Raw genomic sequence first — 23,087 nt, 5'->3', positions numbered from 1 at the left:
TTCGTTGGCTCAAAATTGTCAAACCTGGTGAGTGGCCCTTCAAAATAGTAACAGAAACTTTTTTTAATAGCTTAATTGTAATAGTTGCAGGCTATAAATTAAACACACTTTAACAGAAGGAATTTGGGACAAGGTACAAGGGTGCCAAATGAAAACTACAAACGTTCCTCAAAAAATTATTTACACATATGGCTGTGATGGGAGAACTGCATGAGTGCTGTTTGTGGTGTCATGACAAAATCGACATGTGCAGAGCGGACGGAGTGGTCCTGCAGAAGAGCAGTGGCAAGACCTGCATGAAGATTAAGATGACGATGGGCTGCAACACGAGGCCACCAGAGGAAAAAAAACAAGGTGGGTCGAATGACATAACTGGAGGTTGGTGAGAGACATGCACACGAAGTGTCAGGCAGTAACGACAGTGATGTTCCATTCAGGTGGATGAGCGTGGAAGCTTTACGGCAGTATCACGGTCAAGTGTAGCCCCGAGTGTTTGGCGGACGTCAAGAGTCTTAGTGAACTGCTTCGCTTGGCCTCAAGCATTGACATCAAATTCATAGAGAGCGCAGGAAGCTACGGCATCCACCAGCAACACTGCCGGGCGTAGGCCGGACTGTTGTTCTGTCAAACGAGAGCCTCGAGACGAAGCAAACGACTTCGCGTAGTCTCACCCCTTGACGCCTCCTTCCTGGAAGACAAGCAAGACCACCACTATCAGCTACACACATACCCACCAACCTAGGGACTTCTGAAATCGGGAGACTCGCTGAGGGGGGAGGCAAAAAAAAATGTTTTGAGCAACGGCTGTGATCAGTCAACAAAGTTGTCCTGATACAGCCCCCGCGCCTGATTGAAATACTGTTACTATAGAAGCGTTCCAGTCTCTCTACTGTTATTGTGCCCTCACCGAACTGGGCCATAAAACGGGGAACGTGCCCACCAGTGTCAACGTGCCCACCAGTGTCAGTGTGTGTTTGTGTGTTTCTGACGAAAGAAGGAGAGCCCGGCGGATGACAGGAAATAGCAGTGGCCAGCAAACTGTTCGAGCTACATTGACGCTCCCTTTTCTTTGGTGTGTCACATAAATGAGTTCGTGTTGTTTTAATAACCGGTTTTTGTTTTACTGTAGCTTTATTTTTTTCAAATTGGGTTGAAGCAGTTTAACGGGAGATTTATGGCCGTGATCGTACAATCGAGAAGATGGGTAAAAAATCGGGAGTCTCCAGGGCAAATCAGTAGACTTGGCAGGTATGTACATAGACGGGTGCAGTCCTGAGTGTTGTTCTGATTCACTGAAGCCCCGAGTTGGAGCGGAAGCCTCTGTGCACCTAGCACCTTCAGGGCCTACTGTCTTCATCAATGGCCAACTCCGTGACAACATTCATTCAAGCACTGCCCAGTTCCTTGCCAAACTGCTGCGATGACTGCGTTCTCAAGCAAACACTCCTTCCACACAGACATATCTCTCATCAGCCAGTTGTACTTCCTGGTGAGGCTGTTTTATGCTAAGACGAAACTTGTGTGTTCCTTTTTAAGTTCTTTTTTTTTTCGTGTTGTAAAGCGTTGCATTCCTATATTGGACACGAGGCACACACTGGAGATGCGGGCGCTGCGATCGTTGTGATGTGCAGGGTTGGATCACGTGATCTCACGTTGCTCCGGCGAAGAGAAGCGGACGGTTGAATGCGTTGCTTTTAACCGCGATTTCTGGCGTTTTCTGCTTTGAACACCGTTGTTTTGCTCTCCCTTCGTATGTGCGGACACCTAGAGGCTACACAATGTGGAAAAGTACAGTCAGAGTTATCGGCGGCATGGTACTTTATACTGCTTCATGCCACAGTGTGAGCCTAGTGTGAGCTTTCACTTTCACCGTTACCCTCCTCTGCAAGAGCGTGATACCGCTTTCACCTGACATTCCTTTATTATTATTTTCAGCTCATGGGGTTACTTGCTTATAGAGGATGTCTGTAGAATGAGCCCATCCAGTGTGACTTCTTTTTTATGTTGCGCTACGGGCGACAACATGGCTAGCTTCAAACACTGATTCACCTTCTACAATTGTTGGGGTTTGACGTCCGAAAACCGCGATATCATTGTGAGGGACGCCGTAGTGGAAAGCTCTGGAAATTTCGAACACCTCCATGGAGTCGAAATGGAGCTTGAGGCTCGTACGTGTACCTAAATTCAAGTACACGGGCCTCATGCATTGATTCACCTTCTAACAGCAGCCGCGAAGTGTCATACTGCTTATGTATAAAGTTGTAAATGCTGGACACTGGTATTTTCATTAACACATAAAATTGCAAACACAGCTATCTGATTTAGTTGGAATCGGTTCGTGCTTATGAAGCACGAAAAAAAAAAAACAAAAAAAAAACCCCACTGGGACGAAGCAGAAATACACACAGGACAAACACTTGTACTGTATGTATCTCTGCTTCGTCCTGTGTTTTTCACGCTTCATAAGCACAAAATTGCCATCTAGACCACAGTAAGCCATACCTCTTGCAGCATGCTAGTGCATTAAAATGAGCAAAGTATAATGCGGCCGGCTGGCACACGGTACATTTACTTTCGCAATTGAGCCCTATCGAGACCGTATTTTTTGATCGCGATTGGCCCCTTTGTGCCAACTGCAGAACGGAGTAAATCGTAGAAAGTTTTCATCCCGATGTGGCTCGATGGTGATCGAAAATGCATCGTGTGCAAACCGTAGACAATTCGCGCAATAAGGAGCAACAGATAAATATTAAAATCGTGCCGCAGAAAAAAAATTATGTGCTTACGTAAAATGTTATCTAGCTACAACCCTGAATGAGGCGCGCGTGTGCATATAGCTCTTGTGCGTTTGCCTCCAATAGCTTCAGAAAGGTTGCGGCTGCATGCAGAAGTAAGCATGTTTGGTTGCTTCCCACAAAGTGGACAAACCGCTCGCGTCATGCTTTACACTATAGGACCATGTATACTAAACAGGAATGCAGATTTGCTCATGCCATTTCTTTCTCGCGCCAATCGCAACCCGTCTTTAGATGCGAACCCACATGGCATGAAGTTACATGGTGGCCACGTTTCACGCATTTCTTGCAGCAAAAATATGTTTCTTTGTCTCAAGCAAATGCTAAAGCCCATTAGATGCTTAGTTTCGACACAAAATGGTTGTTTACCTTTTACAAAAGCAACGCGCTCGCCCCCCCGTGGCTTCCACATCGGTGGCCGTAGCAGACGACGCCGGCAGCCAAGGTGGTGTCAGTCATTTTGAGGAACGCAATATTTTTTCCGGAGCAGTTTTGCCGCATTTCACAGTCAGTGACGAAGCCACAACAGTATTTTTCTAATTTCGTCAAAGTGAAGTACAACAATAATAATAAGGAAGACACGAAAGCGGCTGCAGGCTGAGCGGGAGAGGGCAGGTGGAGCAATCCAACCTTGCACGTCACACGGACGCTTCCGCGTGGCGGTGCCACGGTATGTCCTCATGCCTAATAGCATCCTTTGTAGTAGGTTTATGTTTATGGGTTTCTACATAACGTTAAAAACAGGACACAGAAACACAGAGAGGGATTATATACAGAGACAGACAGACAGAGGCAAATGTGTGCATGCAGGCTTTACTTACGTATTGTATTTCCATACAAAGTGATCAAACAGATCCGACAGCTGTGGGATTAGTCGCAGTGATGCAAGCGCCCTCTGCACCTGTTTATCCATCAAAGAAAAATATAGTTGTACCAAATCACCATAGATAATTCAATATTTTTGTTCGTAGTGTAGTGGCAGCTTTTACTCACTAACCTGCACATTCAAATAAAGTTCGCATCTACAAAAAAGGCAATTTGGAAGAGAATTTCGCATTTCGGCGGACTCGTTATGAATACAGGCAAAAAAAGTGCATACTAGGCACGTGATTAATAAACATTATAAACCCTTTAGGGCTGTAGTTTTTAGATTTGACCCTTCTAAGTTATCTTTCCAAGTCCTCTTTGCATAGCAACCTTCTCATGCATAACACACTACTCGTTTACAGTAGGCTTGTGCGAATATTCGAGCACTTCGAATATCCAAACGAATAATAGAGTATTCGAATCTGCTTAGATTTTAATTTATAATATTGGAAATTTTCGAAATGAACGAATAAATGTATATTAGTCTGCTGGTAACCCCCCTGTAAAGGTGGTTTCACTGCAGTGTGTGTGTGTGTGGGGGGGGGGGGGTGCTATACCGTGAATACACCTTTCCAGGGAAAATCTGCACTGCCGCGAAGCACCACTTCAAGGTTAAATGAACATACAGTGGAACCTCGTTAATGCGTACCTGCCGGGAACGCCGCGTAACTACGCACTAAACGGTAGTACGCATTAACCACCAAGTAAAGATTTGCGTCCTCCTCGCGTACGCTATCGCCGCCAGCAGAAATAAATACAGTGCCACAGCAAATATTGCCTAAAGTACCCATTGCAAAGCCTTTTCTTTCTTTTTGCCAAAGTGGAGAAAAGATTCTGGTACTCTCGCACGACCGTCCGATAGTTCCGATAGCGCGCGGTGGCGACGCCAAGCAGCATTTCGGAACTATTACAGGGTCCGGTATACGCAGTGACCAACAAACGGCAGAACGGACAGTGTCAGCTTTCCGCGTATATATGTGCATGCGTCTGTACCGCTATCTCCTCATAAACGAAAACTGACGCAGTTCCAGTGAAACGCGTACGGCTGCGTGGAGCCGATCGTCTCCTGCTAGTTGCGTGCAGCGCGTCGCCTTCTCGGCTCACGCCGTCACTTCCAGGCCGCTTGCTGTACCGCACGCGCGCATTTGTCGTGGGAGTGTTCTTCGTACCCACTTCGCTCCAGACCGCGCACAGATGCGGCGAGTAGCTTGTAACGCGGCGATGACGAACTTCCTGCAAGCGATGCGCACTCCGCGACGCTGTAGCGGTCCTGGCAGCGGACGGCAGCGCGTTTGGGTGGTCGCCCAATAAAAGCGTGCAGTATGGTTACAACAGCGCTACGCTTGCTGTATACGTGTGCGTTTAACGTGATAGCGTCAATGCAAAGAGGTTTCTCGTCGCCCGCGACCACAACGTTCAACTCCGCAACAGCGAGCTGCTTTCTTTTCTACAAAGCGGCGCGCACTTGAACCGGCCCCGCGCAACGAGGGCGGCAGCGATCGGCGGCCCAGCGCGTCAGGTTGTCGCCTATTAAAGCGTGCAGTAGGCTTAAAGTGGTGCTGCGCCGCACGCGTGCCCGAGCAGACATCTGAAGATACTTATTGTGATAAGGTTGTCGGCGATAAGTCATGCTGGCGCGTTCGTCGGTGGCCGCCGCCTCACCTTCGTTCTTTCCCGCTTGCCGCAAAGGCATCGCCGCAATCGCGCGGAAGTCGGAATCAGTGATCGACCGATCTACGCACTTCTCGAAAAGACTGAAAAACCTTTGGCGGCACATTGCGGCGTCGGGAAGTTCAGCGGCGCAGTAAAATTTTATGGCACAAAACGTTATCGCGGTACGCAGGGTACGCACTAACCGGTAGGCGTAGGACGAAGTACTACGGCTTAAGCGGTCAGCGAATGCATTGGGATCTATGAGACTCGGTCGGGGATTCGTCGCAACTACGTTTTAACCGTTAGTACGCTTAAAGCGGGTACGTATTAACGAGGTTTGACTGTATTACCCTCACATCGATTCATCATTTTGTAAGTTTAAAAGCTTGTTTTACCGGCTTATATGCTCCAAGTATAGTAGATCTTAAAATGTCACCTATTTTACAGGTTATCACTTGCATTCTACTGAAAGCCAAATCCTGCCACTATTCAAAGTTGTTTCCACTTCCTTCGAACCAAAAAAAAAAATGACATTTGCACATGCATTGTTACAATTTCAAAGAAACATCGTGCAGGTTGGGTGTGTCATGACAAATATGCTCATTTTCTTCTATAATATGTGATATATACTATTCGAATTCGATTTGAAATTATTCGACCAAAATCACTATTTGTTTCTAATTCACTTCGAACCTAAAATTTACTATTCGCACAAGTCTAGTTTACAGTAGGATCTCGGTGATGCGATCACAACTCGTAAGAATTTTTCTGTTGTCTGTCAGAAGGCCCCATGGACCTACAGGGTGCTATACTCGGCGACAACTTTTCTTGGCACCACTGTGGAAGCTACAGAGCCAAAGTGCCTGCATGCGCGCGCACACCAAGAAATAGTACCTATATTTATTTTCTAATCCAAAAAGTTACCTAGCTCGAATAAATAAACATTTGTTCATTATAAAAAGAGAATGAGTAAGGGAAGCCGTTAAGTTAAACTTCAATTTTGTTTCTGTCATTTTACTGTGATAGCAATTATATGGACAGTCTCGGCTGGATTTTGCCGTCGCCGTCGCCGTCGTCATGCACCGTATATGTATAAGTATGTATATATATATAAAAGCCCTAAAGAAAAATAATACAGAAAAATGCTTCCGAAGCGCGGAATCGAACCAGGGACCTCTTCCTCCGCAGCGAGTGGCGCTAGCCACTACGCCACGAAAGGCAGATCCTCCACGTATGTAACGGCGAGCGTTATATACACACCCTTCACCGCTGGACGGACTCAGAGACGGCTGCGCTTATAAGCGTTTCTTCATTACCAGCGAGATGGCGTTAGGAGCGCGACAGGCGCATTTAAAAGTCGTCGGCGAGCTCGCCCGCTTCTTCTTATACTTGCGCAGGGAGAACCTTGCCCTTCCGCTGTCTGCTCGGGCGGTTTTCTTGTCCTGAGGGGAAGAGGGGTGTTTCACGCTTTCACCGTGATGTCCGCGCTCATGTTACGGAGCGTACGAAAGCCACTTGAGCTCAAGGGACGCCGCTAAAACGAAGAAACAGAAGATGAGCGCGAACTATCAAGTGTCACAGCTCGACACTTGAAGCACGCTAGTTTCCTTCGCTGCTTCGGCCGCCTTTGCGCTGTTCAAACTGAGAGTATCCATTGGCGAGCCTCACTTCATACAGCATTAGTTTCTTGCTATCGCATTCATTGCTTCGGCCTTGCGGCGAAACTGTGACTTTTTTATTTCTTGGACAGCATCATGTTTTCCTCACGCCTGCTCTCAGTAAACATGGCGTCTGTGATGCCGGCTGAACCGTGTGCGGCGGCAAACTCGCCGTTTCGTTCTCCGAAGAAGCTGTACACTAAATGTGACAAAAAGTGGCTATCAAAACAGACCAAGCAAGTTATCTGCAACGTCCACGCTGGAGTGAGGCGCCGTCAGCCTGACTTGTCTACAAATGCAGTGTGCCAGACTGTCGCCGAGCTCACCGGAGTGAGCGAGCGAACAGTTAGGCGGGTCAAGGCTGAAGCTCTGCGGGCCCCACTTGCCTCCCCAAAGCACAAGAAATTGAATTTCTCGGGCCAAGCTGAGAAGCGGATCACTGGCAAGATGCGGCTCCTGCGCTATGACACGTTTCCGTTGGCAGCACTGTGTCGCAAAGTGCACAGCTACTTCATGCGCAATGAAATACCTACGGCCGAGAAGCTACGCAACGACGTAATCAGCAACCCTGACATGGACATGCCGACCATCAGCACTCGTACGATCCAAAGAATGCTGAACGACTTGGGGTTCGCCTTCCTAAAAAGAACAAGGAATTCCGCGTTGCTCGAGAGAAACGACATTGTTGCTTGGTGTCAAAAGTACCTCCGGACCATCCGAGAAATGTGGAGGCAGCAACGGTAAGTTCTTACGTTCTTTTTATTTCTGCAAACTTTCTGTTCACTACGCCTGATTGTTGGCAAAAAAGTTGACGCGAGTGGTGAGCATGCGTGTGTACCTACTTGTTAGCGAAAACGAGAGGTGTGCTTTGCATTTGTGATCGCCAAATGTGTGCCATTGACGTGAGTGATCGAAGGCCTTACATGATCATGGCTTAAGTCGCAGCGAAATTCACCATTAAGATAGCGTGGCTGTTCATGCTTGCACCTGTACGGTAAATAATAGTATTCGCCGAGGATTCTGTTTCATGTGGTGTAGGTTTAACTCAGCGTTATGTATTGCAGCATTTCCCGTAGCGTCGTTTGAGAAGACTTACTGCCGTTTTTCCGCGTAGGAGCAAGGAATCTCAACTGCTTGGAGAAAGGAATGCTAGTGATGGCCCTCTGAATTGTAGATGTTATTGAGCGAATACGCTGCGCACGTAATTGGGGATTGGGGACGTGGTTGCATCAGCTTTGCTGTACAGCCTGCAGGGGCGTAGGCAGAATTTTTTTACAAGGGGGGGGGGGGCACCACTTTCGTCTAAGCTGGGGGCCGGGTCGGACTATGTGGTCGAGTGTCATTTTGTGCTCTGTATTCAGTGGAAGAAAAAAAATTCGGGGGGGGGGGGGGGGGGGCACTGATCCCGCGACCTGCGGGTCAACAGTCGAGCACTATATGGATCCACCGAGCAGTGTGAGCGGAAAGACATGCATCCGTGTGAAAAAAAATTTTTTTTTACTTCGTAACACGGCGCAATAGAGCGTTCGCTTGAACAGTGATACGCCACCAAGTTTTGCGTGAAGCTTGGAAAGAATGCTACCAAAACATTCCAGATACTTCAAGAGGTCTTCAAGGACGACTGAATTTTCAAGGTCACAGTCCGGGAGGAGGCACAAGGCATTCTTGGAGGGCCGGGAGAAGATCGCCGACAAACCCCGTTCAGGTTCTGGACGCCTACCAACAACCAGAAGAGACGAAAACATGGATCGTGTGCGCGAAGTTTTGCGTTTCGACCGTCGATTGAGCATTCAGCAAATTGTTGACACACTACACATGTCCACATTTGCAGTACATGGGATTGTGGCCGAGGATCTGCAAATGCGCAAGGTCTGCACAAAGCTTGTGCCGAAAGTGTTGATGAAAGATCAGAAAACTCTTAGAGTTTTGCGCTGCCAAGAATTTTTGGATTTGTTACCAACTTCCATCGTTACCAACTTCCTGGCCCAAAGCAACGCCCTGGTGGTCCCCCCTCCCCCTTTACAGTATCGACTTGGCTCCGTGCGACTTTTTTTGTTCTGTTTGTTTGTTTCCCCGACTAAAGAGAGCTGAAAGAAAAACACTGGGATACCATGGAAAACATCCAAGAGCATGTTACAGTGATCCCCATCAAGGACTTTCAGGGTGCCTTCCAGGTGTGGAAGAATTTTAACCATTTGTGCAGGTCCGATCAATAAATCTATTTTTCTCAGAAAATGCACGTTACCACCACGTTATGAAAACGAAAATGCTATAGCCAAATCGCAAGCAGACTAAAGTGAGCAAGCCGTACAGAAGACGAGCTCGCCTACTAACTGAAACCGAAACTAGCCAAGTGTCCTTATTTGTAGCGAAATTTCCTGCCTGGTACAGTGCGGCACAAGGTTTTATATTTGGTGCAAATGGTGGGCAATGGAGCAGGATGGCACAGTTAAACTCAAATGGAGCAGGAATTGCACCCCTGTTGTTCACGTGGGGTTTAGAGCCTGGAATATGTATCCTACAATTGTAGTTTGGCAATATGCACAACGTTGGTGCCAATAGACTGTGCTTTCTGGGAATGGATAAGCTGGCAAAAAAAAAAAAATAATCACAACTGTATTAGGTCACATATTGTATTCTCAATCTCGAACATTGGCAGCAGAAAATGGTACAAAATGAGAACATATGAATGAGATTTTACTGTATCCCCCCCTCCCCCCACCAGCTTCACCACACTTGGATTAGCAGCAATAAACCAATTCAACATAAAATGCTAAAATAAGACGCATGCGCACAACGCGGTACAAATACAGAGAAGGTGTATAATGTCACATCATCTCATTGTAACAGCTTGTTATTTTCCAAGGTAGTTGAAAAGCTATAAATAAAGGTGGTTAAGCATAGTTACAGGAACTCCTGTGAAAGCAGAACAGCGACAGCTTTCACAAAACGCGAGAAGGGCTGGCGGCATGGCTATCAATTCTCAGCATCGCTGGAGGAAAGGTACATCCGTGTTTAGAACCTTTCAGATCGAAAAATACTGCTTGTAAAATAACTATGTGCTTTTGGGATTAACTACTGCAGCTACAAACACTACGAAGGGTGATCTTTCTGTCGCGCCGTAAAAAAATGGGTGGAGAAAATTCAGTCGTCGGTCTCTTTAAGTATGTGCATAGCCTGAAATTGTTACTATACCTCCTTTCTGCGTTTTCCAACAAGTAGTAAGCCTAGTATGTAGACAGCCTCTGCACGGAATGTCATTTCTGCTGAGATCTTTAGTGCAGCTTCATGTTGGAACCGGCTGCTTTCTCGATTCCACTGAGAGATTCCTGCAAGGAAAAGAACGAAAGGAGATGCATAGGAAAGATCATGTTCGAAAATACGAAGCGTAAAACCAAAATACTACAAGAGACTACATTTAATGTTCCCGATAATGTCAAGATAAAACTAAATTGCTTTCATAAGGAAAACCAAACTCTGTACTGGTATCGTAAAGGAGAACTTCATATGTGCACGTAACTGGGGCTCTCGTCCCCTCCAGTGCCAAGTAGGATGTGCACCTGGCTAATCCCCTTTCTTTTCTTTTCTTTGCTACTCTCCCTGTGATACAAGAGTACAGAATTTGGCAAGTAGTAGCTATAAAGCCAGATAAACAGTCATGAATGCATGAACAGGAATATAAAAAGAAAAGATGACAAAAGTGTTGACTATGAACTGCTGGCATTGATGGAAAAATGTGAAACGTTTATAAAGGATACATCGTTGAAGCCACAGTATACAAAATATACTATATCCTTGCAAGGAGCATTATTGTGCATGCAAATAAATTTAATTATTGTTAAATTCAACCATATACACTAAACACTTGTTAATTCACACCTAAATAATTCAACTTTTTTTAATCATTCGAACAAGGTGGTACAGTCTAGCCAAGCTCCACAGGATTCCATATACAGGGTGTTTTTTTTTCGACAATACAGATTTTTTACAAAAATAATATGAAAGTAAAGCTCTTGTCGTTTTCACGCATGCACTCCACATCGAGGCGGAAAAACTTTGCCGCAGTTAAAATGACACTGTTACCACTAACCAACTTTTTAATTATTGACTTGAGGGCAGGTGTTTATATTAGAAAGTTGTAGTGCGTACCATTTTATGGCATACCGTATTTATTCGAATATAGGTCGACCTTTTTTTCCCAAAAATGTTGCCCATAATCAGCTATCGACCTATATTCGTGACCAAAGAATCTCGACCTATATTCGCGATCAAAGCGACCAAAAGCACCGCACCTATGCCATTCAACTGCCGCGCCTGCTGTTCTTCAAGCAGTTCCTGCTACATACGCACATTATATACCATAAAATCTGGTATAAAAACCGTACCCGTTCGCCTTTTCCGACTAAGTAACTAAGAAAAAAAAAGTTATTTGTGCAATAGCTGCACACCGCCTTTTCAAAGCCCCCGCAAAATGCAGCCGCTCCGCCATGTTTGCGCTGGAACCCGTGATTTCCCTAGGTAGGCCGTGAAGTCCCTAGCCCCCTAGCCGTGCTGCCTGCCGACGCGCAGCCGCACTGGCACTGGCCTAAGGCCTCACTCTTTGTTTGTTGTTTGATCTGACGTGACGGTTCGCATTTGCAAATGCGCGGTTGCGACGGTGTCACGTCGGTAGCGCTACACAGCTGACTTCAAGCGTCAAGTGATACTTTTTGCCGAGAATTCCAGCAATTGTGCCGCTCAGCGCGAGTTCGACGTAAAAGTTGATTAGGGGTTGGCGGAAGCAGCGGGACCGACTGTTCGCGTGCAATGGATGGCGTCGTGCTTTTCGCGGCCCAGCAACTGGCAGGCATGACGCTCTTGAAAAAGAACTGAGGCTCCGGGCGTCAAGGAGGCCCTGCAGAAGGCCAACAGACCTGGTCGTCATACCGCTAGGTATGACGTCCCGGCTACATTAAGGACCGGGTGGCGAAGAGTTACAAAGAGTGGCTTGAAGGAGGATGCTGCAATGACACCGACGGGACGCCGCGAGAAGGGCTTCCCTCAATGAAGTTGCGACGTGGGTGAAGGACGCGCGGAAAGACTTGCCAGCGGAAATTATCGTGACTGGCTTTAAAAAGTGCTGCATTTCCAACGCAATCGATGGCAGCGAAGTCGACGTCATTTGGGATGCCGAGGATGCCTGCGAAGAATCCGACAACCTTCCTTGCACATCTGACGAACATGACACTCCCGGCAGCGACTAGGGCGCTAAGTTAATTGTAAATAAAGGTGTGCTATGTTTCAATTTTCCTGTTTCTAAAAAAAAAAAAACATGGGTCGACCTATTTTCGAATATTTTTTTTTATTTCTGGTAGAGTGCTATAAGTAGGGGTCGACCTATATTCGTGCCCGACCTATTTTCGAATAAATACGGTACTTATTTCTTACAAATCACAAAAGTTGCACATAGTTCGAGATATTCTTCATCAAATGTCAAGGGCGAAATAGAAACTGATCGCGCAAAGCGCGCACGAAGTGCGACCATTCAGCTACGTCAGACCGGAACTACGAGTCACAAGGGAGCGACGAAATTTGAATGAAGGCACGCCGCGGCCGCATGTTTTCGTGAAAAGCTGCAAGTCATTTCACTTTTGCCCGCGCATCGCCTTATTTTCGCACATAGTGTTTGGTGATTATCAGTTTCTTTCAAACTGTGCACAAGAAAACCGTGATATCAACCTTTTCTTTGTCTGGTAAGCATAAAACTCATGGGCTGCCACGTAGGTGCTTCTTCTTGCAGACATGCGAAATAGTTATTCGCGCCTCTTTAGAGTTTAAGAAAGAATCACATAAGCACCACCCATCGCACACAAAGATTAAGCTATCTACTTGTGTATATTCTACTTCCGTGCACCTTCATTCGAATTTCGTCACTTCCCTGTCACGTGTCGTCCCGGCGTTCCACCGCGATTTGTGCGCGCCGGGCGTGATCAGTTTCGATTTCACCCTTGAAATTCGATGTTGAATACAGTAAACTCTCAATTGTACGAACGTCGGTTTAACGAATATTTCAGAATAACGAACTTTTAGAAAATCCCCGGCGATTTTCTTATGCATTCTATGCAAAAATCTTTCAGTTAAACGAATTTCAGAATACTGAATTGTTCAGTTGAACGAACTTGATCCGCGGACCCAGGCTCATTTTTTAAATCAATTCAACGAAGTTTTGTGCACTGCAGCACTGGCATAGCCGATGCGAGCCGCCACTAAATCGCCCATCCATCGGCGGCGGCGCGACATCGCTTGTGCATGCAGCGCCGCCGAGGCAAAGCGGCCGTTCGGGTGACGAAAACGAGCCACGTGCGCATCAGTTCGCCCCTTCTTTTTTCGTCTGTCTCATCGGCATCATCGGTACTGTGCGGCCATCTTCATTTCGGGAAACAACAGCGCAATTCACGTGCCGTGCGCTTTTGTAACATCAACCAGAAGAAGAAGAGTGCGTCGAGGAAGTCGTAACGGCTGAGGGAGGTTCAAATCCTGTAACTCTAGCCGAGGCGGTAGAGTATGTTAGAAAGTTGCGAGACCGTGTCTCAGCAACAAGCTGTGCCAGAGGCAGGGCACAGAAACGTAGACTCTCTGGAAAGCTTTGTCTCTTCTTGCGCTTTAAGGGCACCAGTCCAAATGAAAATTACAGATTTATTTTCAAAATAAATTGCATTTCACACTTTCGACTCTAATGTCTGCTGTCCCCAATGCTGTTCCATATTCTAGTGAATATTCAGCTTAGTGAACTTTCAGTTAAGTGAACTATGTCTTTGGGTCCCTTGAAGTTCACTCAATTGAGAGTTCACTGTATCTCGAACTACGTGCAGCTTTCGCGATTTCTAAAGAATGGGTATGCCATAAATTGGCACGCACTACAACTTTCTAATATAAACACCTGCCCTCAAGTCAATAATTAAAAAGTTAATGAACGAGTTTTTGTTAATTAGTGGCAACCATGTCATTTTAACTGCGACTAAGTTTTTCTGCCTCGACATAGAGTTCATGTGCAAAAACGGCAAGAGGCTTACTGTCATAGGATTTTTATAAAATATCTGTATTGTCTAAAAAAAAAAAACACCCTATATATTACAGAGCTCATGCATGCAAATCGGATCCATCACTGATAATTTTAAATATGTGGCACCATGGCCAGCTCTCGCACTAGCGGTCACTTTCCCCAAGCAACAGATGGCGTGACTTGCTAACCACAGTAATCATCCTCTGACCTTTACTGTCATTGACTGACACCTCAAAGACAGCAACCTCAAATCTTGAAGGCCACGCTTCGCAGACGATAATGCATCACGGCTGCCTTGTACGTGCACATTCATTTTTTGAACTGGTTGGCCGGCTGCACCAGCATCAATAGTCTACTGCTGCACGCATGGAGGCATGCATGTTTATGCATTTACATCCTACTATAGGCACCTTCCAGCATATCTTTCAGTTGAAATGGTCAAGCGAGTGCAAGAAGCATATAGTGATACGGTTGTTGAAACCTGCAAAGTTGCACGATTTACTTCAAGCCTGCACCAATACATTGTTTTAGCCATCTTCTCAAGAAAGAGAAGACTGGAAGTGCATGAATTATGTCACTGCAATGTGATCACAAAAAAATCGCAGTTGTTGCTGCTTGATCGATGCAGCTTGTCACTGTAAGTTTTATTACCAAGCCCATGATGATCACACGAACAGCTCTGATACGAAGACATGGTGTGCTCCGTCACTGACCTCGCAGAAGAAGAGGATGTGTGGAACATTCACTTATATATCAATGGCATGCGGCACATGTAAACTTGCATGAAAGCTTAACATACTGACACCGCTAACATAAATTGCATTGTGGGCAAGCAATGAATGAGCGGAGGCATGTTGGATGAACTCGCATGAAACAGACAGCCATGTGTAGCGACCGCGAGATACAGTAAAAGCTTGTTAATTTGATCTTCTTTAATTCGGAAAATCGGATAATTCGGATGTGTTCTCTGGTCCCGGCCAGTATATGCATTATTAAATGGCATCAAACTCGCGTTAATTCTGTTATTTGGCCGCAGCCTGGTTACTTCGGATGATTCTCGGAAGGCACTGAAGCGAACCACCGCAAACGTGCGACGTAAAAGAGCAAAACTGGCGTTCGCAAACAACTGAAACGTGGCGGCGCAGTATACATCGCCATCTTCATCACCGCAAACTATATGTTAATGACAGGAAAGACAGCATGCTTCATGCTTATTTGCGTTTACCACAGCGTGTGAGACTGCATTGGCCGCAGGCCTTCAGGAAGGCATGGTCATCCACAAATGCGTTGTTGGTGACCAAGGCTTCTTCAACGGCTACGGCAAACTTGTATCGTTTTTGTTTTTACTCGGCATACGTGAACTGCGTAGGCGCTATGATAGAGTTGATAGGAACGACAGTATCGTCCGCAGCAACTGTGATAAGCAGTAGTTTCGTTTTCCCCATGTGCCTTCAGAACTGCGTAGTCACCATCCATAATTGTGCATTGGCGAGCCAGGTTTCTTCCGCAGTGGCTGTGGCACTCAGTAGTTTCGTTTCGACTCTGCTTGCATAGGCCGCACACATGCCTTCAGAACTGCGTGGGCGCTGCCTATGATCGCGCACCAGTTTCGCCAACAGTGGATGTCACAACTCAAACATGGTGAAAGCTGTTGAATATGACGTGCTTTCATTCACGGTCACCAGAAATTTTACCAGCAAAAAAGAAACTATAGTCACGTGCATGTGGTGGTGGTGGTATGTAATAAAGCAAGGCTTTTACACTGCAGAAGTACAGGCAGGACTTGCATATTCATCTAGTAAATGTAAGTGTATAGGCGTAATAGATATTTGTTGTTTTCTTGATATTCTTGATAATACAACATTCGGTTAACTCCGAAATTTTTTCCAGCCCCGTGAAATCCGAATGAACAAGCTTTTACTGCATATGCACTTTACATGCTCTTCAAGTGATCAGCAATGCTCTTTAAGTGCAGTCTCGCAATGCAATAGTCAGTTTGACGCAAGCACGCAGGTACACACCACAGCACCATACAATTTGCTTGTGAATAATTACCACAGCCGCCTCGCATTGAGTCGAAACAAAAAGCGTCCACCAGTTGGATGGCAGATGTGCTCTTGAGTTGTGCATTTATCGCAGGAATATCCTTAACAGGTGTGTTATCACAAGCTCAAGCAGTGATTGTAATCACTTTTCGATAAACAAAAACAGAAAAAGGCTAATTAATTTTATGAAAAGATGATGGTTCCATAAGTGCATCCATTCATTCCATCAGCATACATCTCTTTCATTAGTTTAAATTTCGTAATGGGCAAAAACAGCGCGCAGATGGACGGGACGAAGAAAAGGTCAGACAGAACACAGAAACTTCGTCCCGTACGTCTGTGCTCTGTTTTTGCCCATTATGTATCACCAACTAGCCCAACTTTCAGTCTTGCTTTAAATTTCGTTCGGCAGACATCCCTGTGAAATTCAAATTAACCAAGATTTTTGCTGTATAAATGCTTTGTAACCTGTCCAAAATTGCTTGGTACTCAAGCTCACTTGCTCAGACTGTACAAATACACAAAAAAGCATACTGTATTAAAAAAAAGCTTCAGGCCTTCCTGCATTCTCTTTAAGCAGAAAACTGTCTTGTACAGTTATTTTTAAAACAAAATCTATCATGACGCACAATTAAAACGTTATCTTTCAGGCCATCTTATGTATCATATATAAGTAATCAATACAAATTGCACATGTAACTCCCGCAAACAAATTTCTATGACTCCCTTTTCCCCGCAACTTATACAGGGTGCCCCAGCTAACTCTAGCGAGAGTTTAAAAATATGCTGACGCACTCTATGACGACGAGACCAAATGCATGTCACTACTTTTTGTGTTCTGCTTCATTGCTTAAAGGGACACTAAAGGCAAATACATATTAAGTGAACGTTGATTGTTGAAACAGCATTACAGAAACCTCGTAGTGCTTGTTTCGTCCCAAGGAAATGCTTATTTTAAAAGAAAATCGTATTTTACTGGCCCGCACGGCGTTGGCACACTTCAAATCACCCGCCTGAACGGGCCTTCTGACGTAGCAGTTACCATGCTCAACGCTGCCCACCTTAACTGCCGGCCGCCCACGCTACGGCTTCTTGCGCAACAGCGGCCATCAACCCTGCCAAGACGCAGCCACGGGCCACTCCGAAACCATATACAGTAAAAGCTCGTTAATTCGACACCCGTTAATTCGGAAATTCGGATAATTCGGACGGCTCTATTGGTCCCGGCCGAAGTGCATGTTAATCTATGGGACCAAACCTTCGTTAATTCGTCAGAATTGGGCTCCGCACCGCTTAATTCGAACAAATGTTGACGGCTGCCGCTACACAAAAGTGTGATAAGGCAGCGCTGGCACCACGGAGCGAAACCGAAACCTTAGTGACATCGCCATCGTCATCAACTAGTGGGGGCGATCGCAGCGTCACCGAACGTCGGCGTCTTCTTTCTTCGCTCGACTGTGCCTCCGACGCCATTTTTCCTTGAGTTGTGTCGGCACCGTCTCTTCTTGCGGAGTCCTCTTTTTTTCCCCGTTGTGACCGTGTTTACATGTGAGGCCCGAGCATGCGGCAGTAGCTGACGATGGCATCGGCGAGGTGTCAGCCGAGTCCACCGACGTTTTTGTTCTTTTTTTTTCTTTCTTTTTGTCGTTCTTTTTCTTTCCTTTTTTTTCTTCATACAGGCTAGAACACACCATATGTGTCCACCCGCTACAAAGGGCAAAGCCACAAATCATCATCATCGATGACTGCCCGACCTTCGATGCTGTCCTTCCCACAGATATGACCCTTCAGGACTACATCGCGATTGATGATTGTGTCGCCACGACTGGTCTCCTGCCCGATCAAGAAATTATTAATGATGTCGCGAACTCATCGCACCTCACGGGAAGTCTCGGAGGCTGTTTTGATATTAGAGGACGTTTGCCTGAGCACTTCCGACAGTTTGCGTGCTGTTGGCCATTTGGAAGAGTTAAGAAAAATTGTAATGTCAGCCGGAATCTGCGCGAAAACGCAGACGACCATTACAAAATACTTCAGCAAATAAAGGTACCGTATTTGCTCGAATCTAAGCCGATGTTTTTTTCGAAAAAACGATGTGCGAAAGTGGGGGGGTCGGCTTAGATTTGAGTACAATGAATAGGTTTTTTTTTCTTTTCTGGCCTTGCGAATTTCGGGGGTCGGCTTAGAATCGGGGCCGGCCTAGATTCGAGTAAGTACGGTATGCTTCTCCAACTTGATTTTAATGTTGTTTTTCCTGTTCATTCGTTAATTCGGCATTCGGTTAATTCGGACATTTTTTCCGGTCCCGTGAAATCCGAATTAACGAGCTTTTACTGTAGTTCACTGTAACGGAGCTTAGCTTGGCCAGCAGCAGCAGTAAAGTATCAGCAGTGCGAAAATAGCGAGTGCCAAGCACACGCTGCAGTACGCGATGCTGAAACTACTACTGAGACGCGCAGCTTGGCGAAAACGGAACTTTTGAAGCACCTGCACCGTTACCCGTGGTAACGCCAAGAGGTTCTTTTTTCCATGAATCAAACAGAAACGAACAAGCAGCATTTTATTACGTCTTGTGATGCCCGGACGGTTCTTTTTTTTATCGCAACTAGTTTGATTACTAGTGATTAATTGTACCCAGGACTCTTAACGTCATCGGGATCACTTCCAAAATGTCCACCTCGTAGCGCACCTCGTGTCCTATATTTACCTTAATTTCTCGATTAGTACAGCCATGCTGTTGATAATATTGATGTTTTAGACATTCTCACACAATGACCTTTCACTCTGACATAAATTGTTATTTGCCTTTGGTGTCCCTTTAATTAGGCAAAATTAATGAGCAAGTTGTAGATTGGTTTGCAGAACGTCTGATTAGACAGTTTCTAGTTTTCTATCTATCAAACATTAGCGTTTCTCTGCTTAATACAGATGCCTGTGAATTACAAAAGTATACCACGTGACATAACCACTTGTGCGCCGTGATTGTAGCGTTCCCTAAAGTTCCGCGTACAAACAATATGCTTCCCTTGCGATGATTCTCGACGGCGATAAGCAGACGCAGCGGTTATCGCTTGTGCTGCTGAAAGCAACAAGTGTGTCATCGCAGTTACCACCATCGTCACTGCCCTGTCGCTTTTTAAGTGGCAGTCCACCCGGCCAAATGCTATGGTCGTTTGCACGCAGAATAGTAGGCAGCACTGCAATTACAGCCTGCATAGGCGCCCAAGCTGGCATATCACGTGGTATTTTTTTGTATTTTGCAGGCATCTGCAGGAAGCAGGAAAACAGCAACACTTAATACAGAAAGTTAGAAACTGTCTAATTGGACGTTTTACAAACAGATCTACAACTTTCTCATTATAATTGTTTGTCCAGCTTCATTGCTATATAAGTTGGTTTAATTAAACTTGCCCAATTAAGCAATTAGTAAGAACACAAAAAATGGTGCCACTTACTCCATGCAATAGTCAGCGACATGTCGCGTCGTCATAGATTGTGTTGGCACATTTTAAAACTCTGGCTACAATAACTGGGGCGCCCTGTATATCCAACTAAATCCCCCCCCCCCCCCCCCCCCCCCCCTCGTGCACACCTCTGTTACTGAAGTGACTATTCTTAGCAGACAAAACATTGTTCTGATATTGAATATCTGTTACATACTCCCGTAACACCTTCAGGCATTGGAAATTATTGAAGCAATAAACAAATGTTTCACTGCATGTACGGTTGAAAAAGAAAAAAAAAAAGAAAAGCTATGGAGGTTTTCATGCAAAATATGGACAATGCCCATGGTCAGGAATGCCCATATATTAAAGGAGTACTAACACAAAAAGGGTACAACTTGTATATGCTGTTGCAACAAGTAGCTAACGGCCCACCTATCATGGTTGCAAACCTTGTTTGCTTGAGCAAGAGCCGGTTAACTATCTGGAGATGTTTTTATGGCGCCCAGTCGCAGTTTTGGTTTCAGAAAGCACCAAGAGAGGTGGGACCCAGTGGGTGTTTGTAAACACTACTGGCCATGTGAGCACACACAAGAGTGATGCACTTGCGCGGCGCGCAGTATTGAGGGCATAGGTCGGCAAATAATGCGGAGCTCACTCATGAAATATGTTTTGCTCTTAGGGCTCACTCGGACCCAGACTCACCAAAGTTTTCCTCAACTGGACTCACTCAGACTCACAAAAATTTTTTTCAACTGGACTCACTCTAACTCAAACTCACCAGAATATTACTCACCTGGACTCACTCAGACTCAAACTCACGGCTCGATCTGAGCCTGAATGAGTCGACTCATGATTCCGTTAGCTTATAATAAGCTTTTTCGACCGTGGTGTCAATGCTTTTTACCACCAATATATTATGTATAATCAGTGCTTTACTTGGTGCCTGATAACTCTCATATACGAGTTATCAGTGGTTACCACCCGTAACAACATTTTCATTGCAAGAGATGACTAACACGAGATAATTTTATGAACTTCCAGTGAAAAAGGTTAATGCTATGCGGGGAGGGGGCAGAACTTACACATCTGATCAATAAATATTGAGCAGGCATATGGACGCTAGTGCTTTGAAATATGTGTGAGTAGACGGGAGTATATACGTGACCTAAGACTGATAGTAAGGCTGAAGGTGAGTAGATAGGACCATAGGTCGGCAAAAAAATGTAGAGCTCACTCAGACTCACTCAATAAATATATATTGCACTTAGGGCTCACTCAGACTCAGACTCACCAGAATATTACTCACCTGGACTCACTCAGATTCAGACTCATGGCTCGATGTGAGCCTGAGTGAGCCTGAGTGAGTCGACTAATGAGCAAGTTTGCCGGCCTATGATTGGGTGCATGTGAGCACTGCAATGACAAATGCAGGAGAGAGCGCATACAAGGAGCATGGCAGTCAACATTGATTTGTGCTGTAGGTGGCTGTTTACATCAAAACCCAGTTTATGTCGATGCTACGAGGTGCTCCATTCCAAATGCAGTTGCACGGCACACACTTAAGTGTGTTCTAGGCTATATGAGCGATTAATATTTTGCAGATAATGTGCATGTGTCCAAACAAGTCCATCTCATAAGCTATCTTGCCTTCAAAAGTTTGTGTCAGTACTCCTTTAAAGCATGGCCCTCGCACAAAGTATGTACATAGATAGCATTTAAAAAAGACCGCAATGCCATGTTTTTGGTGAAGTCAAAATATGTGCTGCCACGATGTCACCTCCAAGTATTTTTCATCCCTTATCTTAAAAAGGATTTCAGCTGGACTCTGGATATCTCGAAATCTCAAGAAAACATCCTGGAAACAAAACCCTTAAAGTTTACTTCTTATACATATGTCGCATCCAGCTGCATATCACCAAAATGTAAAAACAGGGGTGGTATTCTTAAGCAACCACTTTACGCGATACTTTTACTTTTGCAATATTTCACATAATTAGCGCCAGACGCATCAACGTCTACTATCGATGTTTCTGGCCCACTGTCTTAGCATGGTTGGCACAGCGCCAGGCCACTGTGGCCTGTAAACAGCCAAACATGCCTGGCACTAGTCTTGCGAAATCTTGCAAAAGTCGCTCCAAAATTGACAGCCTGAGAATATCGTCCCAGAATTCTGCATTATCTTTTGCTCCAATGGGGAAGTGTTGCTGACACAACTAACGACCGGATGAAAAGAGACTAAGCAACGCTACAGAGCCAGACCACACTTGGCTGTGCCGCCCCTTTATTTTTCCCTCTTTGTTTCTGCCATTGCTCTCGCTTGCTTTGATGCTCACAGCCACTTCATTCTGGCCTCACAGTCAATCCACACACTGTGCTTAACGATTGAAGTCAACAGCGTTGTTGATCAATAAGATCGCACCTTGACAAGGAAGCTCGCTTCATGTTCGTGTAATGGTGAGGCATAAACGAGATGGCGCACAGTAAGCCACTGGTGGGTGTCTGCTAAAGGCATGACAGTGCATTTATTGGCAATATGATAAGCACCCTTTCTTGGCACAGTGCCAATAAAGCTGCTGCTGTAGATGATGACATGTCCGGTGCTGAGGCATGAGAAGCTGTCACCAATGTTACCAACACAGCTTTAAGAAGGCTCAATGCAGTTTATGCGGGGCCAGAGGTTTTCATTTTTGTGATACCGTCTATATCGAAGCTTCCATTATCTCGAAATTTTTTGCAGTTGTTAGTTACAGGCAGTGTTTTAATGCAGCTAAAAGCTATGTCCACAACTTCGTTATTGCCATATCTTTCATGCTCTTCTAATAAGACCACCAATCTAGAGTCAATACCTGTTACCTATGTCACTTCTGCTGCAATTGTGTGTGCAGTGCCTCAGAATGAGAGCTCCCTTTGTGATGCTATGAGCACCAGCTGAACAACGACATCAGTAAATGACCTCAGGCACTCACCACCCACAAAGTCCATCACTGCGCCAGTGCCTGAAGTGCTAACTTGATTTTCAATCCATTGCATCCAGTGGTTCATTTCCCCAGCAATAGCTGGAAACCTTGGTGTATCTGTGAAAGACAAACACTGTAATACTTCCGCAGCTACATTCAGCGAAATATGAGACTAGGGGTAGACAAATTCAATAGCATCTGTCAAGAAAAAGGAGGACTATGCGACCAGATGTATCAAATCAAGTAATTGGTTTAGTGTATTTATTCTTGCATGCATGAATACATGCATGAATCCATTTAGTGTCATACTGCTGTTCCAAAAGAATTCTGCTGCACGCATTGTTACATACATACAGTCTGCTTCATCTGTTTCATCTGAAGTTCATAATGTCCAAGCTAGTGGCTGTGATTCAAAGCAAAAAGGCAGATTTTGCAGCCCTAGAGTACGAGTACTTTTAGAAACTGGAGTCCGCAGCCCGAATGCCGCCAAGGATTGCAAGATAAAACAAAAACAAAAAAAAGGAACCATTCACATAGAAATGCATGTTAACATTCCACAAGTTCGGCAGAAAAACTTTCGTGAAGTGTGCTGAAACCCACAACCTATGCTTCCGCAGACATGAT

The 23,087-nt window shown here is 45.4% G+C and overlaps 1 protein-coding gene across 1 annotated transcript in view; it reads right to left on the bottom strand.

Annotated features, from left to right (window-relative positions):
• Positions 1–23,087, bottom strand: part of LOC119405998 (short transient receptor potential channel 4-associated protein) — a 103,105-nt gene that overhangs the window by 45,864 nt on the left and 34,154 nt on the right. Inside the window, exons 10-12 of the mRNA XM_037672832.2 lie at positions 22,473–22,580; positions 10,169–10,302; positions 3,617–3,696 (exon numbers count right to left, since the gene is read on the bottom strand). Of these exons, the coding sequence (XP_037528760.1) occupies positions 3,617–3,696; positions 10,169–10,302; positions 22,473–22,580 (322 nt within the window). The remainder of the gene's footprint in view (positions 1–3,616; positions 3,697–10,168; positions 10,303–22,472; positions 22,581–23,087) is intronic.

Source organism: Rhipicephalus sanguineus, chromosome 1, assembly GCF_013339695.2.
Source record: "Rhipicephalus sanguineus isolate Rsan-2018 chromosome 1, BIME_Rsan_1.4, whole genome shotgun sequence".
In the NCBI taxonomy this organism is placed as follows: Eukaryota; Metazoa; Arthropoda; class Arachnida; order Ixodida; family Ixodidae; genus Rhipicephalus; species Rhipicephalus sanguineus.
Note: the sequence above shows the minus strand (reverse complement) of the source record. Positions and strands in the feature narration are given on the sequence as shown.